The sequence below is a fragment of the Phascolarctos cinereus genome, unplaced genomic scaffold (assembly GCF_003287225.1).
Source record: "Phascolarctos cinereus isolate Bilbo 61053 unplaced genomic scaffold, phaCin_HiC Scaffold_726;HRSCAF=1367, whole genome shotgun sequence".
NCBI classification, from domain to species: Eukaryota; Metazoa; Chordata; class Mammalia; order Diprotodontia; family Phascolarctidae; genus Phascolarctos; species Phascolarctos cinereus.
Genome location: NW_027556098.1, coordinates 371,401,027 through 371,423,374, shown reverse-complemented (window position 1 = coordinate 371,423,374; position 22,348 = coordinate 371,401,027). Strand labels below are relative to the sequence as shown.

The 22,348-nt window shown below is 45.9% G+C and overlaps 1 protein-coding gene across 4 annotated transcripts in view; it reads right to left on the bottom strand.

Annotated features, from left to right (window-relative positions):
- Window positions 1-724: 724 nt before the first annotated feature.
- PTAFR (platelet activating factor receptor) overlaps window positions 725-22,348 on the bottom strand; it is a 30,788-nt gene continuing 9,164 nt past the window's right edge. For all 4 annotated transcript variants that reach the window (XM_078145539.1, XM_020983300.2, XM_020983299.2 and 1 more), the window contains one exon: window positions 725-5,516. In XM_078145539.1, coding sequence (XP_078001665.1) covers window positions 4,438-5,475 — 1,038 coding nt within the window. In that variant the 5' untranslated portion in view covers window positions 5,476-5,516 and the 3' untranslated portion in view covers window positions 725-4,437. The remainder of the gene's footprint in view (window positions 5,517-22,348) is intronic.

The following is a 22,348-nucleotide window of genomic DNA, read 5'->3' as shown; positions in this document are numbered from 1 at the left end:
CTTGACCATATAAATAGGGGATGAGGGAAAAGGAGCAACAGACAAGGTTTTTGAGGAATAAAGTGGTAAGATCAGACCTTGGCAATAAGATGATTAATCTGTTGGCCATGTGCAGAATTGGAAGGGACAGTGCTGGAGAGTCAGAGAGACCTATTTAGGAGGCCTAGCCACAATCTAGGAGAAAGCAAGTTAGGGCCTGAATGTGGGTATGTCCTGTAAGGCTAGTGAGAGACTCGTGTCCCACTTTTGTCCCTGAGCAGACCAAGGACAAAAGGCATTCTTCTCTTCTGGGTGATGGAGTCAACTCTCTTCCCAGTAGACAGTTGTACTTTGCTGAGAGTTTGGCTATAACACACCCCCATGGGCCTCTATGGATTCCAAGGATCCCTCGTGACTTTGGAAGGGTCAAATGCAAAATGGGGATTCCTCTGACCCCCAAAAAGACAACTGTTCTGTTCAATTCCATCCCAGCCCCACACCCACATTCTTAAACACATACACATACACTTATAGAACTAGGGATGGGGAAGGGGCTAATCAATTGGGGAACAAGGGCTCAGGTGCTTTCCTAGAGAGGACCCCCCCTTAATCATCATCAACTTTAGACCTGACCATTTCGGTCAGTCTCCAAAATTCCAGACTGTGCCAGCTGGCCAGCCTAAGCACACAGCTGAGCTCTCCCTTCTTGGATGGATAAGTATCCATAAGGAAAAAGTGATTCCTGTTTTGCTTATCAAAAATATATTTATTTAACATCCAATGCTTACACGACACAGGGCAAAGAAGCAGGGTTCAAAGTAGCAGCAGTACTGAGGACGGTCACAAACCTCTGGAACTCCAGCAGGCAGCCCATTTTCCACATGAGTTTGCTGACATAGGCTGGATGCTGACCATTTAGGGGACCTCCTCTTCTTGTCCCCAACCAGCTCTGTCCTGCCTAAGCACACAACTCCACGGCATAGGATTATAGATTTAGAGCTGGAAAGAACCTTCCAGATGTCATCAAATCCAATGTTCTTATTTTAGAAAAGAGTCTCAGAGAGGCAGAGCATCTTTCCCAGGATCACACAGCTAGCAGATGTCAGAGGCAGAATTCAAACTCAGGCCGCCTTCAAGTCCAGTGCTCTCTATGTAGCCTCCTCAGGGCTTAAACTGCGAGGCCCTTCAGAAGAGGGATTGTTCTGTCCTTTGTATCCATATCCTCAATGAGCAGCACAGTATCTGGCACATGGGACATTCTTAAATGCTTGCTGATTGATTGATTATGATTATTATCCCAGAGGCCATGCTGGAACCAGCTCTAATGGGCTGGCTGGCAGACTGTTAAATTTTCTATGAGAGCATTTATAAGTCAGAAAGCAGGGTTTGACTTATGGTTTGGTTGATTCTCTCAACTTAAAGTGATGGGGAAAATGTTAATAATGAACATTACACTTAAAAATGTGTCATGCATGCATTTTTCTTCCAAAGAGCCAGTTGTTAAACATTTACCAGTACATCCTTGCCAAAAGCTCCCTTTGCATCTCTGGTTCATAAAGCAGGGAGAGCACAGAATTTAAGAGTTGAAAGGGATGTCAAGGACCATCTACTCTAAACCAACGACCATACTCTAAACTACTCTAAACTAAGCGCTAGGGCCAGCGAATCACTAAAGTTTATGTAACTGTTACCAAGGTTTTTTTGTGGCTGATAGGCCCCATAAGAATCATCTAAACTAACCCCTTCATTTTTATAGATAAGGCAAGTGAGGCCCAGAGGCGTAGATTTGCCCAAGGTTATACGGACAGAACTGGAGTTGTGACAAAGATGTGACAAAGTGGAAAAAGCCCCAGTTTTAGAATAAAAAAGACCTGGTTTAGAATCCCAGCTCTACTGCTCAGTACCTGTGTGACCATGGGCAAGTCATTTCCCCTCACTGGGGATCCATTTCCTCTCCAAAGGTCTAAATCCAGCCCTACATCTAGGACCAGGTCCTCTGGCTCTAAACTCAGTGCTCTTTCCCTACATTTGGGGAAATCTCACTTGGTTATTATCTGCATACATCTGCCAACTGAATTCAAGAGTGCAATGCCCACCCTACTCCCCCATCCTCCAAACCACACAGCGTTCAGTGTCTGGACGTGGCCCAGGCAGTGAGGTAGATGGGAAGCCATGCTTTGGAGCAATGGCTTCAGAAGCTGTCCCCTGATATAGAAGTATCACACACACACACACACACACACACACACACACACACACACACACACCACAGACTTTGTTCAAGGTCTAGCTGAGGCTGCAGCTGTCCATTTGTTTTGAACTGGACTTTTATGTGTGGGCTTTGAAGGGTCAATCCATCTCAGTGGAAGAGAAGGATGGATTTCTAGTTTCCAGTTGCCATATCTGTACCCTCCCTGCCATGCTTGCTCTTGAAACAAGGATTCTGGAAAGGCCTCCACTGCAGCACCCGGGAAGGAGTCAATGTCACTCACGTCAGGAGTAGGCTGAGGGGTCAGTTCACTCTTTTGTTGCTTTACATGACTATCTTCCTCCGTTGCCTTATTGTGGCATGCAGGTGAAACCTGTTTCTTCATACATTGGCTGGTTGTATCAAACTGGAAAGACTTTGAGTGTAGACTCTCCATGAACTGATTATACATCTGTCAAGTCAGAAGTAGCCTGGCTAAGGTTGGAAAGGCACATTACCGTAGTGTTGGGCACCGGATGTTGAACGTTTGAGCCCACAGCATGTCTATACAAGTGTGGAAGGGACTGCAAACTGAGGGGGTAGGAATACCCAGGCAGATAACTTCACAGATCTTTGGAAGTCTAGAAGCATTGAAGTGTGTTCCCACCGGACTTTATGACTTACAAAGTGCTTTCATAGATGTTGTCTCACTTCTGTCTGATGCTCAAAAAACAAATAATAAAAAAACAACCCAACCCCGTAAGGCAGACAGGGCAGGTCTTATTATCTGCGTTTACAGAAGAAGGGACAAAGGTTAAGTGATTTGCCCAAAGTCACACACAAAAAGGTAAAGATGAGACTGGAACATGGATGAAACTGAATTCAAAGTCTATTATTCTGGCCACTATACACCTGATAAATTCTCAGCAACTGCTGAGTAGACTCCTTCTACCTCCAGGACACTGTGCCAGGCTCTATGGGCTTACAGACTCACACACACAGAGCTCTCCAAATCTATGATTTTGTGGCCATAGAGTTCACGTGGTCCAATTCTTTTCCTCATCAGAGTTTGTTAGCTGGGGAGGTTGAGTGACAGTCCCTCCCTGTGAGAAATGTGATTCAGGCCTCCAATGAGGGCAACATAAAGCAGTCAATTCATCATCTTCCCCATCACTAAGGGAAAAATTTCCACTGGGGAAGATTCTCAATCCCTCCTTTTGTCCCGTGGGCTCCATACATCCAATCAAATTAGCCCTTCATAGAACCATATTTTATGGGAGCTGTCACCCTGAGGATTATGGGATACTTCCATTGAGATGTTGAGGATTCACAGGGAATAATACAGTCATTGAATGGGGGAGGAATCAGACGGCTGGGGTTCTGGGTCCAGCCTTGACTCTGGCATTGTCTCACAGAATGGGAGTCTTAGAGTCACAGATTTAGTAGCCCCAGAGATCATCTTGTGTAAGTCCCTCATTTTCCAGAGGAGAAGACTAAGGCCTAGAGAGGTTAATTGACTTGCCCAGAATTGTGAAGACCATAAATAGAAAAGCCGGGATTTGAACCCTGGTCCTGTGGCAGCAAATCCAGTGTTATTTTCCCTACAGCAGTGGTTTCCAAATTTTTTGCTAGATGAACACACAACAAAATGTATTGCAAACCCCCACAGTAATGTTATGTAATAATTATAATATCCTGTGATAATTTACTGGGTTTTGTTGTTGTTGTTCAGTCGTGTCCAACTCTTTGTGACCCCATTTGGGTCACAAAAATATTGGAGTGGCTTGCCATTTTCTTCTCCAGCTCATTTTACAGATGAGGAAACTGAGGCAGAAGGGGTTAAGTGACTTGCCCAAGGTCACACAGCCAGTAAGAAACTCAGGTCTTCCTGACTCCAGGTCTGGCACTCTATTCAGCACCATCATACTGAACCCCCAAGGGGCTTGTGAACCACTAAATGGGAACCACCACACTAGTGCATGCCGATTCTCTAACATGATCCTGGAAGCTGAGGAGAGTAGGGTTTCCTGAGAGCAGGCGTATTTTTCTAAGGGAAGACAGAGCAGCCTGTTCAGGCAAGATTTGGATCTTCTCAGCCTGGTTTGGAGAAGTTATCTCACCTCTGCTCAGACTTGACCTGTAGATGTCCAGAGAAATAAGGCAGAGGGTACTTTCTGGGCTCAGGTGGAGGGCCTTCTCTTTCCTTTCTAGATCCCAGCAAAACCCCTGCAGGGCAATGGTTCTTGACTCTGGGTCAGGGGAGCCACGGCCTAATTGTTCGTGGGATTGATGGGGTAGTTGTTGAGGGGCACGACCACTTCCACACCTGTGTCTGTGGTGACCCGGGAGCATTTGCGACTCCCTCTCATGCTCTGTAACCTCTCTGAGAGGTGTTTTCGGAATTTCTTGGTGAGGAAGCAGTAGATGATGGGGTCCAAGACACAGTTGATGCTCATGAGGCAGAGGGTAACCTGGTGGACATCATTGATGGACTGATGGATGCGATGGTTTTCCTTAAAACCCATCTTCAGCTCCGCCAGGGTCCAGGGCAACTGGACGATGTGGTGGGGCACGAAGCAGATGAAGAAGACAGCCATTACGGTGCAGACCATCCAGAGGGCTTTGTGTTTAACGTTAGCCTTGTTCTGGGGCTGGAGGGGCTGAGCCAACAAGGTCCGGATAATAATCACATTGCAGACCAGAATGACAAGGAATACGATGAAGAAGCAAAAGACAATGACAACATGGATGATGAGGATGGGCACACTTCCCTCTTGATAATGTTCAAAGCAGCGGGTTACATTTCCCCCATCGGTCTTCAAGGAAACAACGTTGGTGGAATCCATGAAGAGGAAATATAAGGCACACCCCACAATCACCACCCAGATGATCAAGGAAAGGATGATGCCCCGGCGGCGTGTGGTGGATTGGGCCGCTTTGATGGGGTCTGTCACAGCCTGGAAGCGGTTGTAAGTAATGACCCCAAGAAAGGCAACAGAACAATACGTATTGATGAAGAAGAGACAGCCTGCCACATTGCAGAGGAATTTGGGGAGGATCCAGTTGCCAAGATTAAAATAATAGACAATCCACAAGGGCAGAGTAACCAAGAAGAGCAGGTCAGCCACCGTCAGGTTGACCATGAAGATCTTGATCTCATTTAATTTCTTGGCGGGATTGAGGCTGATAAACACCCACAGCACATAACCATTGGAGATGACGCCCAGCACAAAGACGATACCATAGACAACGGGGAAGAGAGTGTATCTGAAGTCGGAATCTATCCGGGAGTTCTCTTCATCCATCATTCTGAACAGGAAAGAGGCAGCTGACCAACACTTTTCTGGGCCTAAAAGATGACAGATAATTTCTTATTAAGGATAGTATAAGAAGTTAAAAGTTCACATTCTGGATTCTTTTAAATATGTGTATATAGATAAAGATATACACACCTGCATACGTGTGTATTATATATGCGGGCAGCTAAGTGACACAATGGATAGAAAATGGGCATGGATTCAAGAAGACTCATCTTCCTGAGTTCACATCCAGCCTCAGACACTTACTAGCTGTGTGACCCTGGGTAAGTCACTTCACCCTGTTTGCCTCAATTCCTCACCTGTAAAATGAGCTGGAGAAGGAAATGGCAAACCAGTCCAGTATCTTTGCTAAGAAAACCCCAAATGGGGTCATGAAGAGTCTGACATGACTGAAAAATGACTCAACAACATCAAATATATATTATATTATATAAATACTTATATTTATATTATAAATGTTATATATATATAACATTTATTACATATAAGACATACAATATATCTCATACATTATATATATAACATATAACATTGTATATATGTATATATACATATATGCACTTATAGCTACATATACATATATATATATACACACATAAAGCCACATACATATCTTTGACGCCAGGGAAGACTCAATGGGTAAGGGAAGTGAAGGAAATGTATTCACAAGGGAAAATGGTTGGAAAAAAAAAAGATCTGTAAAAAAAATTTTTTTAATTTTTTAAACTTAAATAAAAAAAGAAATGCTGGGGAGATGATGCTGAAATGTTGATGTCACAAGGACAGATGATTTCTCAGAAAAAGAAGAGTGAATGCTGTCTAAAGAGACCCACATGACTGAATGGGGAATTCTTTAACAACGTAACACAATACATTTTTTATCAGTCACCTAAAAAAATTTAGATTTTTATCAGTCATCTAAAAAAGGCTAAAGTATGAGGACTGATAAAAGGCCATCAAGATTTGGCAGTCGAGAGATCAGTGGAGACATGGGAGAGAGTTCAGTTTCAACTGAATGCTAAGGTCAGAAGCCAGATTCCACAGGGGAATGGCAACACAGCTTTAAGGGACTCCTGAACCCCCACCAATGAGCTTATCTTCAATAGTCAGTCAGTTGACACAATCATCTCAAAGCAAAGGCATTCACTGAATGAGGAATCCCCGGGACACACTATTCCACAAACGTACTCGGGATCAGTGGGAAGAGTGAGCATACACATCACACATCACAGAGAGATCCACACCCAGGAAATGGATGTGGCCAGGGCAACATCTTCTCCTACTGCTCTCTCTGATCCCATTTCCTGGGTGAGACAAAAATTTTCTTCTCTCACTCCTCTCCTTTAACCTCTCTAATCTCTTTCCCCTCCTCATTCACTCTGCCTTCCCATTATGAGAAAGAAAAGAAAAGATAGGAGCAGTCAGGTAGGCAAGCCCACCATTTGGGACAATGGGTAGTTAAGATGCCTATGTATCAGGAAAACATCTTTTTGTTTCATTCCCAGGCATCAACCAGCCTCAAAGGTACACAAGAAGTCCTAACTTTGGGTTGAGGAGCAAGAAGAAAAATACAATGGGGAAATGACATTTCCTAGCAAGAAACTAAGGCCCAGAAAGATGAGGTTACTTGTCCCCAGTCACATAGATAGTAAAAGAAATGGGGCAAGAACTCCGATCTGCTGACTCAGGACCGGGCTCTTGCCATAACCTCGAGTTTGTCTCCTTTTTTACCTCTGATAGAACTAACTCTTCAGAGGGGGACTCCCACAAAGGGCACTGACTTCCCTCCTTGGAGGAACTAGGCAAGGAAACTGGAAGGGGGTGAAGAGGGAAGCATGAATCAGTGGTGACTCGGTCCCTGGGAAAGCACTGGGGAAGGAAGAGGAGGCAGAGGCAAGGGTGTGGTACACATCTTGTTTTGAAGAAGTTGGCAATTTTGCAAATTCTCCCTTCTCTAAAAGTCACTTTCTTATGTTTCATCTTCTAGTAAAAAACTAGCAACCTGATCCTCCCTGGCAACTGGCCCTGGCTGCTCTTTCTTCTAAGTGTGAATACAATCCAATATGTCCTACTAGCCTCTGTTCTAGAGCTCCTTCCTGCCCTGCAATCCTATACAAGATGCACACAAGCACACACACACACACACACACACACACACACACACACACACCCCACCCTGCCACGTACCTTATACACACAAAAACTACCCCACCATGCACACATACATACACACATACCACCCTGCCACGTACCTTATACACACAAAAACTACCCCACCATGCACACATACACACACACCACCCTGCCATACAAAAACCACCCCACTATGCACACACACACACACACACCACCCCACTATGCACACACATACACACACACCCCATCCCGCCATGCACAGACATACATACACACACTACCCCACTATGCACACACACACACCCCACCGTTATGCACACACATACACACACCCCACCCCACCATGCACACACATACATGCACACACTACCCCACCATGCACATATACACACACATATACCGCCCTGCCATGCACCATATACACACAAAAACCACCCCACCATGCGCGCACACACACACCACCCCGCTATACACACACATACACACATACCCCACCCCACCATGCACATACATACATACACACACTACCCCACCATGCATACATACACACACACCACCCTGCCATGTACCATATACACACAAAAACCACCCTACCATGCACATGCACACACACCACACCACCATGCATGCACGCACACCACCCTGCCATGCATACACATACACACTACCCCACCATGTATGCGCGCACACACACACACCACACACACACACACACACACACACACCCACCCTGCCATGTACACACACGCATCCTGTCACATATGCCCCCAACCAACCTCTGTACTAAGTGATGGACATTTGCTGCCTAACTTCTGTACATACCCACAAACTCAACCTGCCATGTGGCAATATTACGCATGGCACAGACTGGCAAAGCTGGAAGGGAACTTAAAGCAAAGCATTTTAGAGCTGGAAGTGGCCTTAGAACATAGCATGACAGAACTGTGAGAACCCTTATAACATAACATGTCAGAGTTGGGAGGCTCCTTAGAACGCAGACTATCAGAGCTGGGAAAATCTTCAGAGTACAGAATGTCAGAGCTGGAAGGTTCCTTAGAACACAGGGGATGTCAGAACTAAAAATAACTGTAAAATGCATCAAGCTAGATCTAACTTAGAATCTTGGATTTTTCAAAAGTCCATTTGGCATTTTTCAAATCACAATGGAAGAGGCATGTGCCTTTGTTAATCTGGACAAGACCAGAAAGTTTTATGGGCCAGTAAGTTGAATATGAGTCTACGGTGTGATATAGCAGCTAAAAAAGTGAATTCTTTATTAGGTTGCATTAAAATCCAGGACTACAAAGGATCCCTCTGACCTCTTGTTTTGCTCCCCCTGGAGTCCTATGCTCCTTACTGGCCACTACATCTAGGTTTTTGTGGTTTTTTTTTTTTTTAGGCAATTGGGGTTAAGTGACTTGCCCAGGGTCACACAGCTAGTAAGTGTCAAGTGTTTGGTCTGAGGCCGGATTTGAACTCAGGTCCTCCTGACTTCAGGACCCAGTGCTCTATCCACTGTGCCACCTAGCTGCCTTGCTACTACATCTAGGAAGGAAAGAGCTGAGCTGAGGCAGAAGAGACTAAGGATGAGGATGATCTTGGCTAACCTTTCTGAGCATGTTAGGGTTTGGAAAGCACTCTGCATAGGTTATCTGACTTTTCAGATCAGAAAATACAAAAATGGTAGTGGAGGGACATTGGGAAGACAAGACACTCAGATACACTGGGAGTAGAGCTGAGAGTTTGTCTAGCTGTTCTGGAAATTAATTTACAAGTGAGAAGTTAGGAAATTGGTCTTACCTTTTGGCCCTCCAATCTCACTTCTAGGCATGTATCCCAGAGAGGTCAAATACATAAAGGAGCAGGGGTGGCCAAAATATTCACACCAGTACTTTTTGGGGACAATAAAAATAATATATTTGTGTCTTCCTGACTCCAGGCCATTTGCAGGATTCAGAGAACTATGAGAAAACTTATTTAAAGTAACACAGAGAGAAGAAAGCACAACTAGAAGAACAGTATTTACAATGATTACAATAATGCAAATTAAAATGACCCCAAAAGGCACATGAACTCAGGTTAAAAAAAATGACCAATTCTAATTCTAGAAGGCTCCTCTAGAGTCAGGAAGCACCAGAGTTGGAATCCTGCTTTAGACATTGCCTACATGTAGGACCCTGGGCAAGTCACTCAATCTCAGTCTGCCTCAGTGTCCCCAACTGTAAAATGGAGATAATTAATAGCACCTGCCTCCCAGGATTTTTGTGAGGCTCAAATGAAATAATACACGTGAAATATCTCGAAAACCTTAAAGGGCTAAATAAATGCAAGCTATTTGTTATTATCATCATGGGATCATGGTTATAGGACTAGAAGAGACCTCAGAGGCAGTCAAACACAAGCCCCCTTGTTACAGATGAGACAAGTGAGCTGCAAAGACCCAAGTCACACAGGTCATTAGCATTAAAGGGAGGATTTAAACCCAAGTTAAGAACTCTGAACCCTCTCCAGTTAGTCGATTTCCTTCCTAAAATGGGTGCCTGGAACACAACATAAAACTGCAGATGTGGGCCGAGCAGGGCAGGGCAGGGCTGTTCATTCCCTGCTGTCCCAGTGACTGTGGTTTTCAGTCATCTGAGATCATACTAGTCATTTTCATGTCCATCTCCCACCGTCATTTCTGTCTTTCACTGGCTCCTGAGCTCACAGTCCACCCAGGGGAAGCTGCAGCCTCAAGGCCACATGTGGCCTTCTAGGTCCCTGGGCTCGGCCTTCTGAGAGTCCAAGTTTTACAGAACAAATCCTTTTATGAAGGGGATTTGTTCAGTGAAGTTTGGATTCAGTCAAAGGCTGTACCCACCCCTGCTCCAGACCTTTTCCTTATAGATCTGTCTGGCCTCTCCCAACCTATGCATGTGCGCTTGACTTTTCTAAACTCCAATGCAGACTGACATTTATCCCTATTAAAGTTAATCTTATTAAATTTGACCCATTTGTTGTAGTCTGATCAGGATTCCCCTGCCTGGGTTCTGGCTGTCATCCAATATGCTGGTACATTCCCCTGCCTCATGTCATCTTCCGATTCAACAAGCATGCCCCATCTCTCCTCCAGCACTACAAAGGATCCCTCTGACCTCTCGTTTTGCTCCCCTTGGAGTCCTGCGCTCCTTACTGGCCACTACATCTCAGAAGGAGAGAGCTGAGCTGAGCCAGAAGAGACTTTTCAGATGAGAAAAGACAAAAAATGGTAGTGGAGGACAAGGGGAAGACAAGAAACTCAGTATTTATAGCAGCTCTTTTTGTGGTGGCAAAGAATTGGAAATTGAGAGGATGCCCATCAATTGGGGAACGGCTGAACAAGTTGTGGTATATGAATATAATGGAATAATGTTGTGCTATAAGCAATGATGAACAGGCAGACTTCAGAAAAACCTGGAAAGACCTGTATGGCCTGATGCTGAGTGAAATGAGCAGAACCAGGAGAACATTGTACACAATAACAGCCACGTTGTGTGATGACTAACTTTGATAGACTTAACCCTCCTCAGCAATACAAGGATCTAAGACATCTCCAAAGGCCTCATGATGGAAAATGCTATCCACATATGAAGAAAGAACTATGGAGTTTGAATGCAGATCCAAGCATACTATTTGCTATTTTTTTCCTTCTGATGTGTTTTGTTTCCTCTTTCTGGTGGTTCCTCCTATTGGTTCTAATTCTTACTTACAACATGACTAATGTGAGAATATGTTTAATGTGAATGTATATGTATAGCCTATATCAGATTTCATGCTGTCTTGGGGAGGGAGGTGGGGAGGGAGGGAGAGAAAAAAATTTAAAACTCAAAAGCCTATGGAAGTAATTGTTGATAATTCAAAATAAATTAATTTAAAAAAAAAAAAAAGAAACTCAGATACGCTGGGATTTAGCTGTTCTGGAAATTAATAAACTCCTTGAAGAATCCAAGGATGGGGCATAGAGAAATGCCCCCCCCCGCAAAGATCATAGCTCTAGCTGGAGAGGACCTTGGAGGTTATGTAATCTAACTCCCCATATTACAGTCAAGGAAACTGAGGTTCAGAGAGGTAGAGTCACTTGCCTAAGCTTACAAAGGTAGTAAGTCAGGATTTGAATCCAGACCCTCTAACTCCTGAACCAGCCTTCTTTCCACTGTACCAGGTTGTCTGTGTCATCTGAGGTTACCAGGATTGAACCCCAGGTCCTCCTACTTCAAATTACGCATTCTAGGTGGTATAGGGAATAGAATACTAGCCTTGGAATCAGGAAGACCTGAGTTCAAATCCAACCTTAGACCTTACAGAACTCCTGGACTTGATGAGAATCTCATCATCATGCAACAAGATCCCATCAGTCCTGAAACTCACTCCTCTCTGCACGCTCTGCCCCTGGGGCAGCCTGGAGCAGGCTGATGATGGACCATGGAGAGCTCCTCCCAGGTCTTCCATCTAAGGAGGTTGCCCAGGGCAACCATCTCAGCATTTACATCCTTATGCTACCATCCAAGTATCTCTCCTTCCCTCTCCCCGACTTTTCAGCTCCCTTCCTCATTAGACTGTAAGCTCCTCAAGGGCAGGGACTGTCTTTCTTTGTATCCCCAGTACTTAGCATAGTGCCTGGCACACTGCAGGTGCTTAATAAATGTTTCTTATTGACTGACTACTAGTTATGTGACCCTGGGCAAGTCACTTAACCTCTGTCTGCCTCAGTTTCCTCAACCATAAAATGGAAATAATAATAGCACCTACTTCCCACGGTTATTGTGAGATCAGCTAAGTTAATAGTTATAAAGCACCCGGCACACAATAGGAGCTTAATGAATGATTATTTCCTTCCTTCCTTCCATTGTACTAGGCTGCCTCCATTGCCTCTTCCTTGAAGGAACAGTATTGTTTATCCTTTGGGTAACCAAGCATAGAAGCCAGGATTCAGGGTTATAATAACAATCTCCTCTCTAAACATCCCTTTACAATTCTGCCAAGTTGAAAAGGCTTTGCTCACAGGCCTAGCAACTGAGTCGTCCAAGGACCATCTCAGCCAAGTACAGCACCAGAGTACTGGCCACCAGGCAATGATATTTTTGGCCACAGCTACTACTAAATGGAAGGGCTGCAATCTGCATCAGCGGAGGGTATACCTGCATTCAAGAAAGCAGGGATCTATTAAAGTGCTCTTACATATAAGGTAGCTAGGTGGTTTAGTGAATAGAGCACTGACCCGAGACACAGGAAGTCCTGAGTTCAAATCTGGCCTCTGTCACTTACTAGCTATGTGACCCTGGCAAGTCAATAAACCTTGGTCTGCCTTAGTTTCCCCATCTATAAAATGGGATTAATAACAGCACCTACCTCCCAGGGTGGTCATGAGGGTTAAATGAGATACTATTGTAAAGTACTTTGCAAATCTTAAAGTGCAATATAAATACTAGCTATTGTTATTAATTCTTCAGAAAAAAAGACCCAAGCTGTCAGACAACCCAGTAAATTTCTGAGAACCAACCTCCTCAGCAGGATTTATGAGAGAAATTTTATCCTGTGTTTCTATGGCACTTTTATTTCCAAATTCCTTTCCTGTCTCACCTCCTACCATCCCTAGAAGGGGAGGGTAGTGTTCCTTAGTGGTCAGGGTCCCAGATCTGGAGCTGGGAAAAACCTGAGTTCAAATCCTGTTTCCAACACTTCTCAGCTGCATGAGCATGGGCAAGTCACAAGCTCTCCAAACATTACCTTCCTAATTTGTAAAATGGGGACCATAACATCTAGAATACCTTCCTCACAGGGTTAGTGCAAGGTGTGAATGAGGTAACGTCTGTAAACTGCTTTAAAGACCTTATATAAATGCACACACTTCTTATTTTAGGGGTAGTGCCCTGTTGAGGCTATGAAGAGCCTGGATTTCTCCTTCTGGGGTACAGGGATTGCTGACTGATGAGATGTTCAGCCATAGCAACGGCTGGGCAGAAGCCCTTTGGGAAAGTTGTCCTATGATAGGTAGGAGGATACTCAGGGACTTCCCTCAGGAGGGACTATTCTCCATGTCTTATAGAGGAGAAAAGTGAGGCCCAGATTAGGTCATTCATTCATTCAACATACACATGATAGATATCTATTGTGTGCTGAGGGCAGCTCAGGGCATTGTGAGGGAGAGAAAAACATAAAAGGTCTCTGCTGTCACAGTATTTACAGTAGTAGACGCAGTATTATACAGCTTACAATTTACTGTGTTTGCAACTGACGATCTACAATGTTGGCAATTTTCAGTTTACAACGAGAGACAAGTCATGGGGAAGAGGGATAAGGTCTGGACCTGTGATTTCACTGATCTAGGGAAGTCCCAGATGAGGAAATTCTCTCTTCCAATGCAGGTAGGCAACCTTCTTTCTAACATGTATTCTCAGAGAGTTGTCCAGAGTCAGCCATGTGGCTTAGCAGCCCTTTCCTTTCCCAGAAGCCTCTCACCAGCAAGAAAGACAGAGATACTAAAGAATATGTATGTTCCCACAGTCTCTTGTCTTCCCTCCTCCTCTGTCCATGTGCATCAGAGGCAGGTCTCAAACCTAGGTCTTCCTGGGTCCAAGGGACACTCTCCATCTCCTATGCCCACCTCTCACACAGATCAAACAGAATAAACTCAAACTTTAAAAGCAATAAAACTCAATAAGTGCATTTGTCAAATGCAATAAAGATTAGAATACAAGCCACCAAAAAACAGAGTGAATGTGGTAACATTGTGGAGAAAAAGCATGGACCCAAAGATGGATCGGTAGAGGTGGGAGGTCCCTTAGTGTTATACGTCACACACATTTTCAGATTTTTTTTCAATGTATTGATCAGTTATGTTGATTTTTCCTCTTTTTTTCCTTTTTTCTTCTTTTTTTTTGTCTTTGAAAGAAATACTATTTCTTTCTGGGAAGACGAGAAGGGATCCAAAAGGAAATTTCAGTGATGCCCAAAAAAAAAAGGGGGGACATCAACAAAAACTTATTTTTGTCACAGGAAACACATGTACAAAAGAGGAACACAAGCTTCTCTGAGATCATGAGAGGGAGGTCAGGCCTAACAGGGGAGAGAGGGAATCAGGGGAGGGTGCCTGAGCTCTAGTGTGAAGGACTGATTGGCAAGCCAGGAAAAGGCCCAGCTAGAAGGGTGGGGCATCTCAGCAGGAAAAGGGAACAGGGGTGAGGTGGGGTGTGCAGCCTGAGGGAGGTGAGGACTTTCCCCATTTGTAGGGGAGCCAGGGGGAAAGACTGAGCTCTTGAAGACCCTCTAAGTGGCCTGCCAGTGGGGGGCACATGGCCAACCCAGCAGCTGAGAGTTAGCAAAGCCCCAGATGCCTTGCCTCCCGGGCCCACAGGAGCTCTCTGCTGTGGTGGGTCCTGGCCCAATGCCAGTAGTCACTTTAAACAGAGCTGGGCAGGGAAGGGCAGCCCGCAGCACTCAGCTTAACACAGGAGGCTTTCCCTGATGGACCACACACACCAAGCTCTCAGCCCTCAGTCCACCCCTTGTCAGGGCCTCCATAAATATTAATGGAGAATGAGAATAATGTACACATCACTCTGCAGCAGCAGCAACAGGGAAGCAAACGCTGCTACCTTCTTCCTACTCTCCATCCCCAGCTTTTCCTTTCTTTCTCTTACAAATGGGATGGACAGCAGGATGATGATTCCGAAGTACAGAGGTAGAGAAACCTATTGCAACCATCTCCAGAGTTGACTGGGGAACCCCATGACTTCCACTGCAGCCCTGAAGAGGGGCAGACCTGCCCAAAAAAGGTTTGAGCTGGATGCGGGCCAACTTGGGTAAGTGGAGAGTTCCCCATCACTGGAGGTATGCAAGGGAAAGCTGGATGAGCAAAGGTTGGGTATGTTGCACAGGGGATCACGCACAGCCGTGTTGCATAATCAATCTGATCCAACAGCTTGAACTAGAAAATCTTCAAGGTCCCTCCTGAGGTTTAATGATTCCAAAACATTTGTGGGAAGGCCCAGGGTCTGCTGGAAGCAGATGGAAGAACCGGGATCATAGGATCATAGAACCTAGAGCTGGAAGAGATCTTAAGCGCTGTCTAGTTCAACCCTTCTGCCCATTTAATAGATGGGCAAATTGAGGACCAGCAAGGTCAACTGAGTTGCTCCAAGTCATATGGGTCCAATTAGAGGAGGGATTTGAATTCAGATGCCAGAGCTAGTGGGTAGAAAGGCCATCGTGTAGAAAAGTCCCAGCCTTAGACAGGGATTGCAAACTTTTCTACGAGGAGGAGGAGACAGCAATGGGGAGGGACATGCCTCCAGACCTTTATTCCTCCCTTGGACCAATCAGCTCTAGAGACATTCAGATCCCCTCCAGAGAGGCAGGCGAAGGTGTTTAATGAGGCATGTAGGCAGAAAGGGAGGGAGGCAAGGAGGCAGCCCCCCTCAACGGAGAAAGTGGCCTCGGAATCAGGAGGCCTGCCTTCCAGTTTTGTTAACTGTGTGATCTTGGCCAAGTTACCTTACCACTCTGTGCCTTGGTTTGTCCCTCTGCATAATGGGGATAATAGTCCTAGTACCTCCCTCCCAAGGCTGTAAGGAAAGAGCTTTGTAACCAGGAAATAGCTGGAGAGATATGAGATGCCAGAGGCAAGGGCAGACAGACCAGCTGCTGTGAATTCAAGGATGGCCCAGCTAAACGGTTCCTGGATTAGTCAGACTTCCTGCTATTAAAGGGCCTCAGAATCCGAGGCCAAAGGGATACTCTATGAACCATTCTATCTTATCTCATTAGCCGTTTCCAGGTCTCTTCCTGACAGTAGCTCCCTATCAGCGTGGTTCACTCATCTCCTTGTGCCTGAAGGGCATGAGAAACTGGGAGGGTGGGGCCCTAAGCCAAGAGGGTGGGGTGGGGGGAACCCCCTGGGAAGGTGCTCTTCATCACAAGGGTCTTGAATTTGGGGGTCGGGCAACCTTGGTAACTCTGCCCTGTGACCATGGTCAGGTCCCTTTTCTTCTCCTGGCATTAGTTATGAGAAGGGAGCCCAGAGTCCATCTAATCCAGGGGTTTTCAGCCTCAGGTTCATGGACCTGGTTTGATGTTTTGTTTTGTTTTTTTACTATTATCTTAATATAACTGGTTTCCTTTGTTATCTGATGTACCTTATTTTATGGATTTAAAAACCGTTATTCTGAGAAGAGGCCCCGAGGCTTTACCTCTGCCAAAGGGGTCATGAAACAGACCTCCAGGTTTGGTCCAAACCCCATTTTAACAAAGAGAGAGAAATAACTCGTCCAAGGTCACACAGATAGCACATATGAAGTAGAGAAGTGAGATTCAAACCCAGCTCCTTGGATTCAAAATCCAGTGAGCTAGGGGCAGCTAGGTGGCACAGTGGATAGAGCACCAGCCCTGAAGTCAGGAGGACCTGAGTTCAAATCTAGCCTCAGACCAAACACTTGACACTTACTAGCTGTGTGACCCTGGGTAAGTCACTTAACCCTAATTGTCTTAAAAAAAAAAAAACAGCGAGGCCTTCCAAGCTAATACCATCTGCACTAGAAAGCTTACAGTATGGTCCTGAGGAAAGTGTTTTGGAAACAAAAATTGGTGTTGTTGTTGTTCAGTTGGGTTCCACTCTTCCTGACCCCATTTGGGGTTTTCTTGGCAGAGATACTAGAGTGGTTTGCCACTTTCTTCTCCAGCTCATTTTACAGATGAGGAAACTGAGGCAGACAGGGTTAAGTGACTTGCGCAGGGTCACAGAACTAGCAAGTATCTGAGGTCAGATTTCAACTCAGGAAGATGAGTTCTCCTGACTTCAGGCCCAGGGCTCTGACACAACGGGACTCTAAAAAATTACCAGGTCCAATGCTGACCACTGAAAATATGGCAGGGGTTGGACTAGATGAATTCTAAGGGTCCTGCCTGCTCCAAATCTAGGACCCTGGGACCTTATCTACAGACAGGCGGGGGACCCACGGGGCAGCATGGTACATGTTCTTTCAGACCTGATAGCTTTGTTGGTGGGTTTTGCTTCACCATTTTCCTTTGTTATAAAAAAAGATTCAATATGGCAGAAGGGAGGCATATCAGGAAATGACTATAGTATTTTTTTAAAAATCAATAAAACATTTTTTTTAAAAGTACTTTGCAAACTCTAAATCAATAAAAAAAGATGAATTCATTATTATTATCCTCCACAACCACACCCTCCTCCCCCTTCATCCCAGCATCTCCTAGTACTCTGGGACACCCAACCCAGTGGCCTTTCATGTACACCCTGTTCCAGGACCATCGAGTCACCGATCGAGAGCCAGAAAGGGCCTTGGAGGTCATCTAGTCCAACTCTCTCATTGTTATAGATGAGGCAACTAAGACCCAAATTGATTAGGTGACTTGCTCAAGGTCACTCAGGTAGTAAATGTCAGAGGTAGGATTTGAACCCAGGTCCTTTGACTCCAAAGATTCTCTTTCCACTGTACCACAGTGCCTGGGTAGACCAGCCATTTTCAGTCCCCATATTTAACAAAGGAACGTTTAGAAGAAATTCCTTTGTATTGTAAAAGACTCCACCTTGGCATGGGTCCCCAGATATGGCCACAATGCTTGGCTATAGCCACTTCAGGGTCCCTGACAAGGAATCGGATAGGGTTTGGCAGATGGTGTTATGAATGATCTACACTACTTTGCACACTGTCCAAACTGGACCCTGAGGGAAAGCGCTGAGAGGTGGGCCTAGGAAGCATTGTCCCTCCCCTCTAGTGAAGTCTGACCCAGCTAATTGGGGTTCCCTCACTAGAAGCCTTTGTCATGGGGGAGAGTAGGGGCACAGGACTCAGAGGAGTGGGGAAACCTGCCTCTTCCCCTGACTCTGGAAAAGAAAGAAGCCTTTTTCCCTAGCCAGTCTCAGGGGTAAGGAATGTTCGATCTGATCTGGGTGGGAAATGGAGGTAGGTCCACGGGAGAGAATCAGTGCTTTCTACAGAGAAGAGCCTTGGACGTAGAGCTGAAAGAAGGCCAGGGGGAAGGGGAGAGACAGAAAGGGTTGTCCCGCCTGGGCTTCAATGCTCTGAACCTCAGCTTTCCCCTCTGTAAAACAGGGATAATGATACTGCCTCACCGATGTGTCATGAGGAAGGTACCTTGTAACCTGTTACTAGAAATGTGAGCCGGTAGAATTGTTACCATGGAGAGGAGCAGCAGGAAGAGAATCAGAAATGATAAGACCGCTTTCATTCGGGCTCTTGAGAGCTCTGAAAAAATCACTGATGGCTATTACCAAGTGTCCCCAGACCCAGGACCGGACCCTGTGACATACCTCTGCACTCTCCCAAAGACAGCACAGAGCACAGACTTTCAGTCCATTCTCCATTCCACATGTTGGCTTAGATCTGTCTGACTGTAGTCTAAGGCCCTTCCCAGCTCTGACATTCCACATTCGAAGGCCACTTCCAGGGCTGATAAGGGATGATTTTCTGAGTACACACCCAAACCTCCTGGACCAGCCTCTGTCCATCTCTACCTCCCTTCTAGGACACTAGGGCTCAGCATTCTCCTCTCCAAAGTCAGTCCAATAAGGAGCTACTACCTCCCCTTTGGGACGTCTGAATGAGCCGGGGAAAGGACGGAGGAGTCAGATCTGCTTCATGACCTCTGTTCTCTTTTTTCTAACATCATTCTTCACCGACAGTCCAATGCTCAAATTGTGAAAGCCCCCCACCCCAAAGCAAACCTTCCTGAAAGAGTTCCCTTCTGATCTGCTAATAGGTGGAGAGCTTGGCCTGAAACAGGAAGCTCGAAGTTCAAATCACGCCTCACACAACTTCGATGGAAGGGGGAAGGAGGCAGAAAGCCTGGAACTGAGGATACATATTCACCTTAGTAGTTCTAGCCTTCTTGCTAGTGAGAGGCTCCCCAGGAAGGAAAGGATCTCCAAGCCACAAAGCTGTGTGATCCTGGGAAAGTTACTGAACTCTGCCTCAGTTTCCTCAACTATAAAATGGCTTCCAGGGTTGTTGTGAGGATCAAATGAGATGATGTTTATAAAGAGCTTTGCAAACTGTAAAGGGCTATATAAATGCTAGTTATTATTATTACTCTTATCTTAAAAACCAGAGTTTCCAGGTAGGAAGGAGCCCAGGCTGGGATGATGGAGAATGTTGGGGATGGAGGGGAAGGACAGGGGAGAGGAAACTGGGGAGGCACATACTCCTTAGCAGCTCTTGCTTTCTTGCTGGTGACAGGCTCCCCAAGAAGGAAAGTACCACAAAAGCCACAAATATCCCACACAACCTTATCTGCCTCCAGCCTGCACCGTTCGGGCTCTGCTTCTCGGGAGCCCTGAGAATCTCCTCCTTCCCAGCTCTTTCCTTTTCACCCCCATTGCACCGAGGCTAGCAATTCATCAAACTGTCCACCACGCCAGCAGAATGAGCCCCAGCCCATTTGTCATGGGAGCAGCCACATCGATTCCTGCAGCTCTTACCATCACTCTCTGGGACTGAGTCAAATTGGTGCTCCAGACCTATCTATCTTGGACTAAGGCACTAAGGACCCCAGGTCCAGCAGGAATGGAAATATTGTTTCTCCAAGAAGCCAAAGTACTAAAGGCCTATGGTTGGTCTTGAGGGAGGATTCTAACTCTGCTTGACTTTGGGCAAGTCATTTCTTCCTCCTGGGCCTCAGTTTCTTTCTGTTTTGTTTTGTTTGAGACACAGTCTGGGTTAAGTGACTTGCCCAAGGTCACACAGCCAGTAAGAAAGCGTCAAGTATCCAAGGCCACATTTTAACTCGGGTCCTCCTGACTCCTGGGCCAACGCTTTATCCACTGTGCCACCTAACTACCCCAGTTGCTTTCTTTAAAACAAAGAGGTTGGCCCTTTAAGGTCCCTTCCAGTTCTGATATTCTGTGTTAATAATAATAGTAGCTAACATGTATAGAGTGCTTTAAGGTTTGCAAAACACTTTATAACCAGTAGCTCATTTGATCTTCAAAGCAACCTGGTGGTTTAGATGTTATTATGATTCCCATTTTATAGATGAGGAAAACTGAGGCTCAGAAAGGTTAGGTGATTTGCCCAAAGCCACACTGCTAGTGTCTGACACAGGATTCAAATACAGGTCTTCCTGTTGCAAGTCCCAGCACCCTCCCCAGTATACCACATTGCCTCCGTAACCTATGTTATAAGATTCCTTCCAGTTTTAACATTCAGTGTTCTAAGGTCCCTCCAGGTCTAACATTCTGTGTTCTAAAGTTCCTTCCAGGTATGTCATTCTGTGTTCTATGGTTTCTTCTAGCTCTGACATTCTGTGTTCCAAAATCCCTTTTAGATCTGACATCCTATGTTCCAAGGGTTCTTCCAGCTCTAGCACTATCTGGTTTTAAGGCCACTGATGCAAGCCTCCTGGGCAAAGGGGGGACTATCTCTTTCTAACAAAACCTCTGAAATGTAGCTCAACATCTTCCCAGGTCATGGGGCTCAGTTCACTGCTCCTCCCTCCCTTCTGTGAGGTCACCAGAACAGCTAAAAAGGCTATTCCTGAGAGCCCTACTCTTCCTGGATGGGTGTGGGTGAGAAGGTTTTCATGCGCTGCTTCAGTTTGGAGAACACTTAGCTTCCCAGATTCAAAAAGCAGGGGGACCTTCCAAGAAACCATTTTGTAAACTGGACGGATCTTTTGAAATTGTCTGGGCCAGGCCACCCTAAGGCCAGAAGGAAGGCGGGATATGCCCAAGGTCTACCAAGTTTGGTGGCTGAGCTGGAAGCAGACCCTCCGTTCTCCTGGGGTCTGGGACTCTTTTCACCACATCCCACCCAGTGTGTGCTGTGCTTTCTTTCCCCTGCTGGAGGATCACTTCCTCAAAAGCAGGGGGTTGAGTGTCTTTCTCCACCCCCACCCCACCCCCACTCCCAGTGCTAAATTAGAACTCGGGAGGTTTCTAAGAAGAGCTCCTGAAAGCTAAGCTATCATCAGCATTGTACCAGTGACCAGGCTGTGATCCATGTCAGTCCAACCACTGAGCAAGCTTCCTGTGGAAGGGAGAATGAACAGAGGCACAGTGCTGGCTGAACCCATCCCTGACCTAGATTCCGCGTTCAGCTAGCTGCTCTGTCTCTCAGCCAAGGCCATCTGTCCTCTGGGGCAGGGTCTCAAGGGACGATGAGATTCTATCAATCAATTAAGTTTATTCAGGCCCTACTATGTGCCAGGCACTGTTCAGCCCGGGAACCAGGACCCCTGGTCTCTGCCACTGAGTAACCCTAATTAGGTAAGCCATCTCCCGGAGCTCCCTATGCAAAGTGAAGGATTGAACTGGGTGATCTGAGGCCCATCCCTTTCAGATGTAACATTCTTAGGGGTTCTTGGCGGGCTCTGCGGGCTTGGGACTCTCTAGTGGTGGCTCCTGCCGATGGGGCCAACGCCCCAACGCAAAAGAGTTGGAGCTCGTGGCAAAGGAAGGGGTGGGGGACATAGAGTGGGTGAGAGGCGATGACTGCAGCAGAGAATCCTAGGAAAAGGCAGCCTGGGGAAGCTGCTGGTATCTGGTGGAGCTCAAGAGTTCTTACTCTGCCTTTTACCCAGACCCTCTATCATATCTGCCCCCAGCCATTATATATAGTTATATATATAATATATATGTATATATAGTTCCTAGAGCTTCTGCAGCCCTGTGTCCTCTATTGAGCCAGACTGGTACTACTATTCCCAGGGAGATGCCACGTAGGAATTC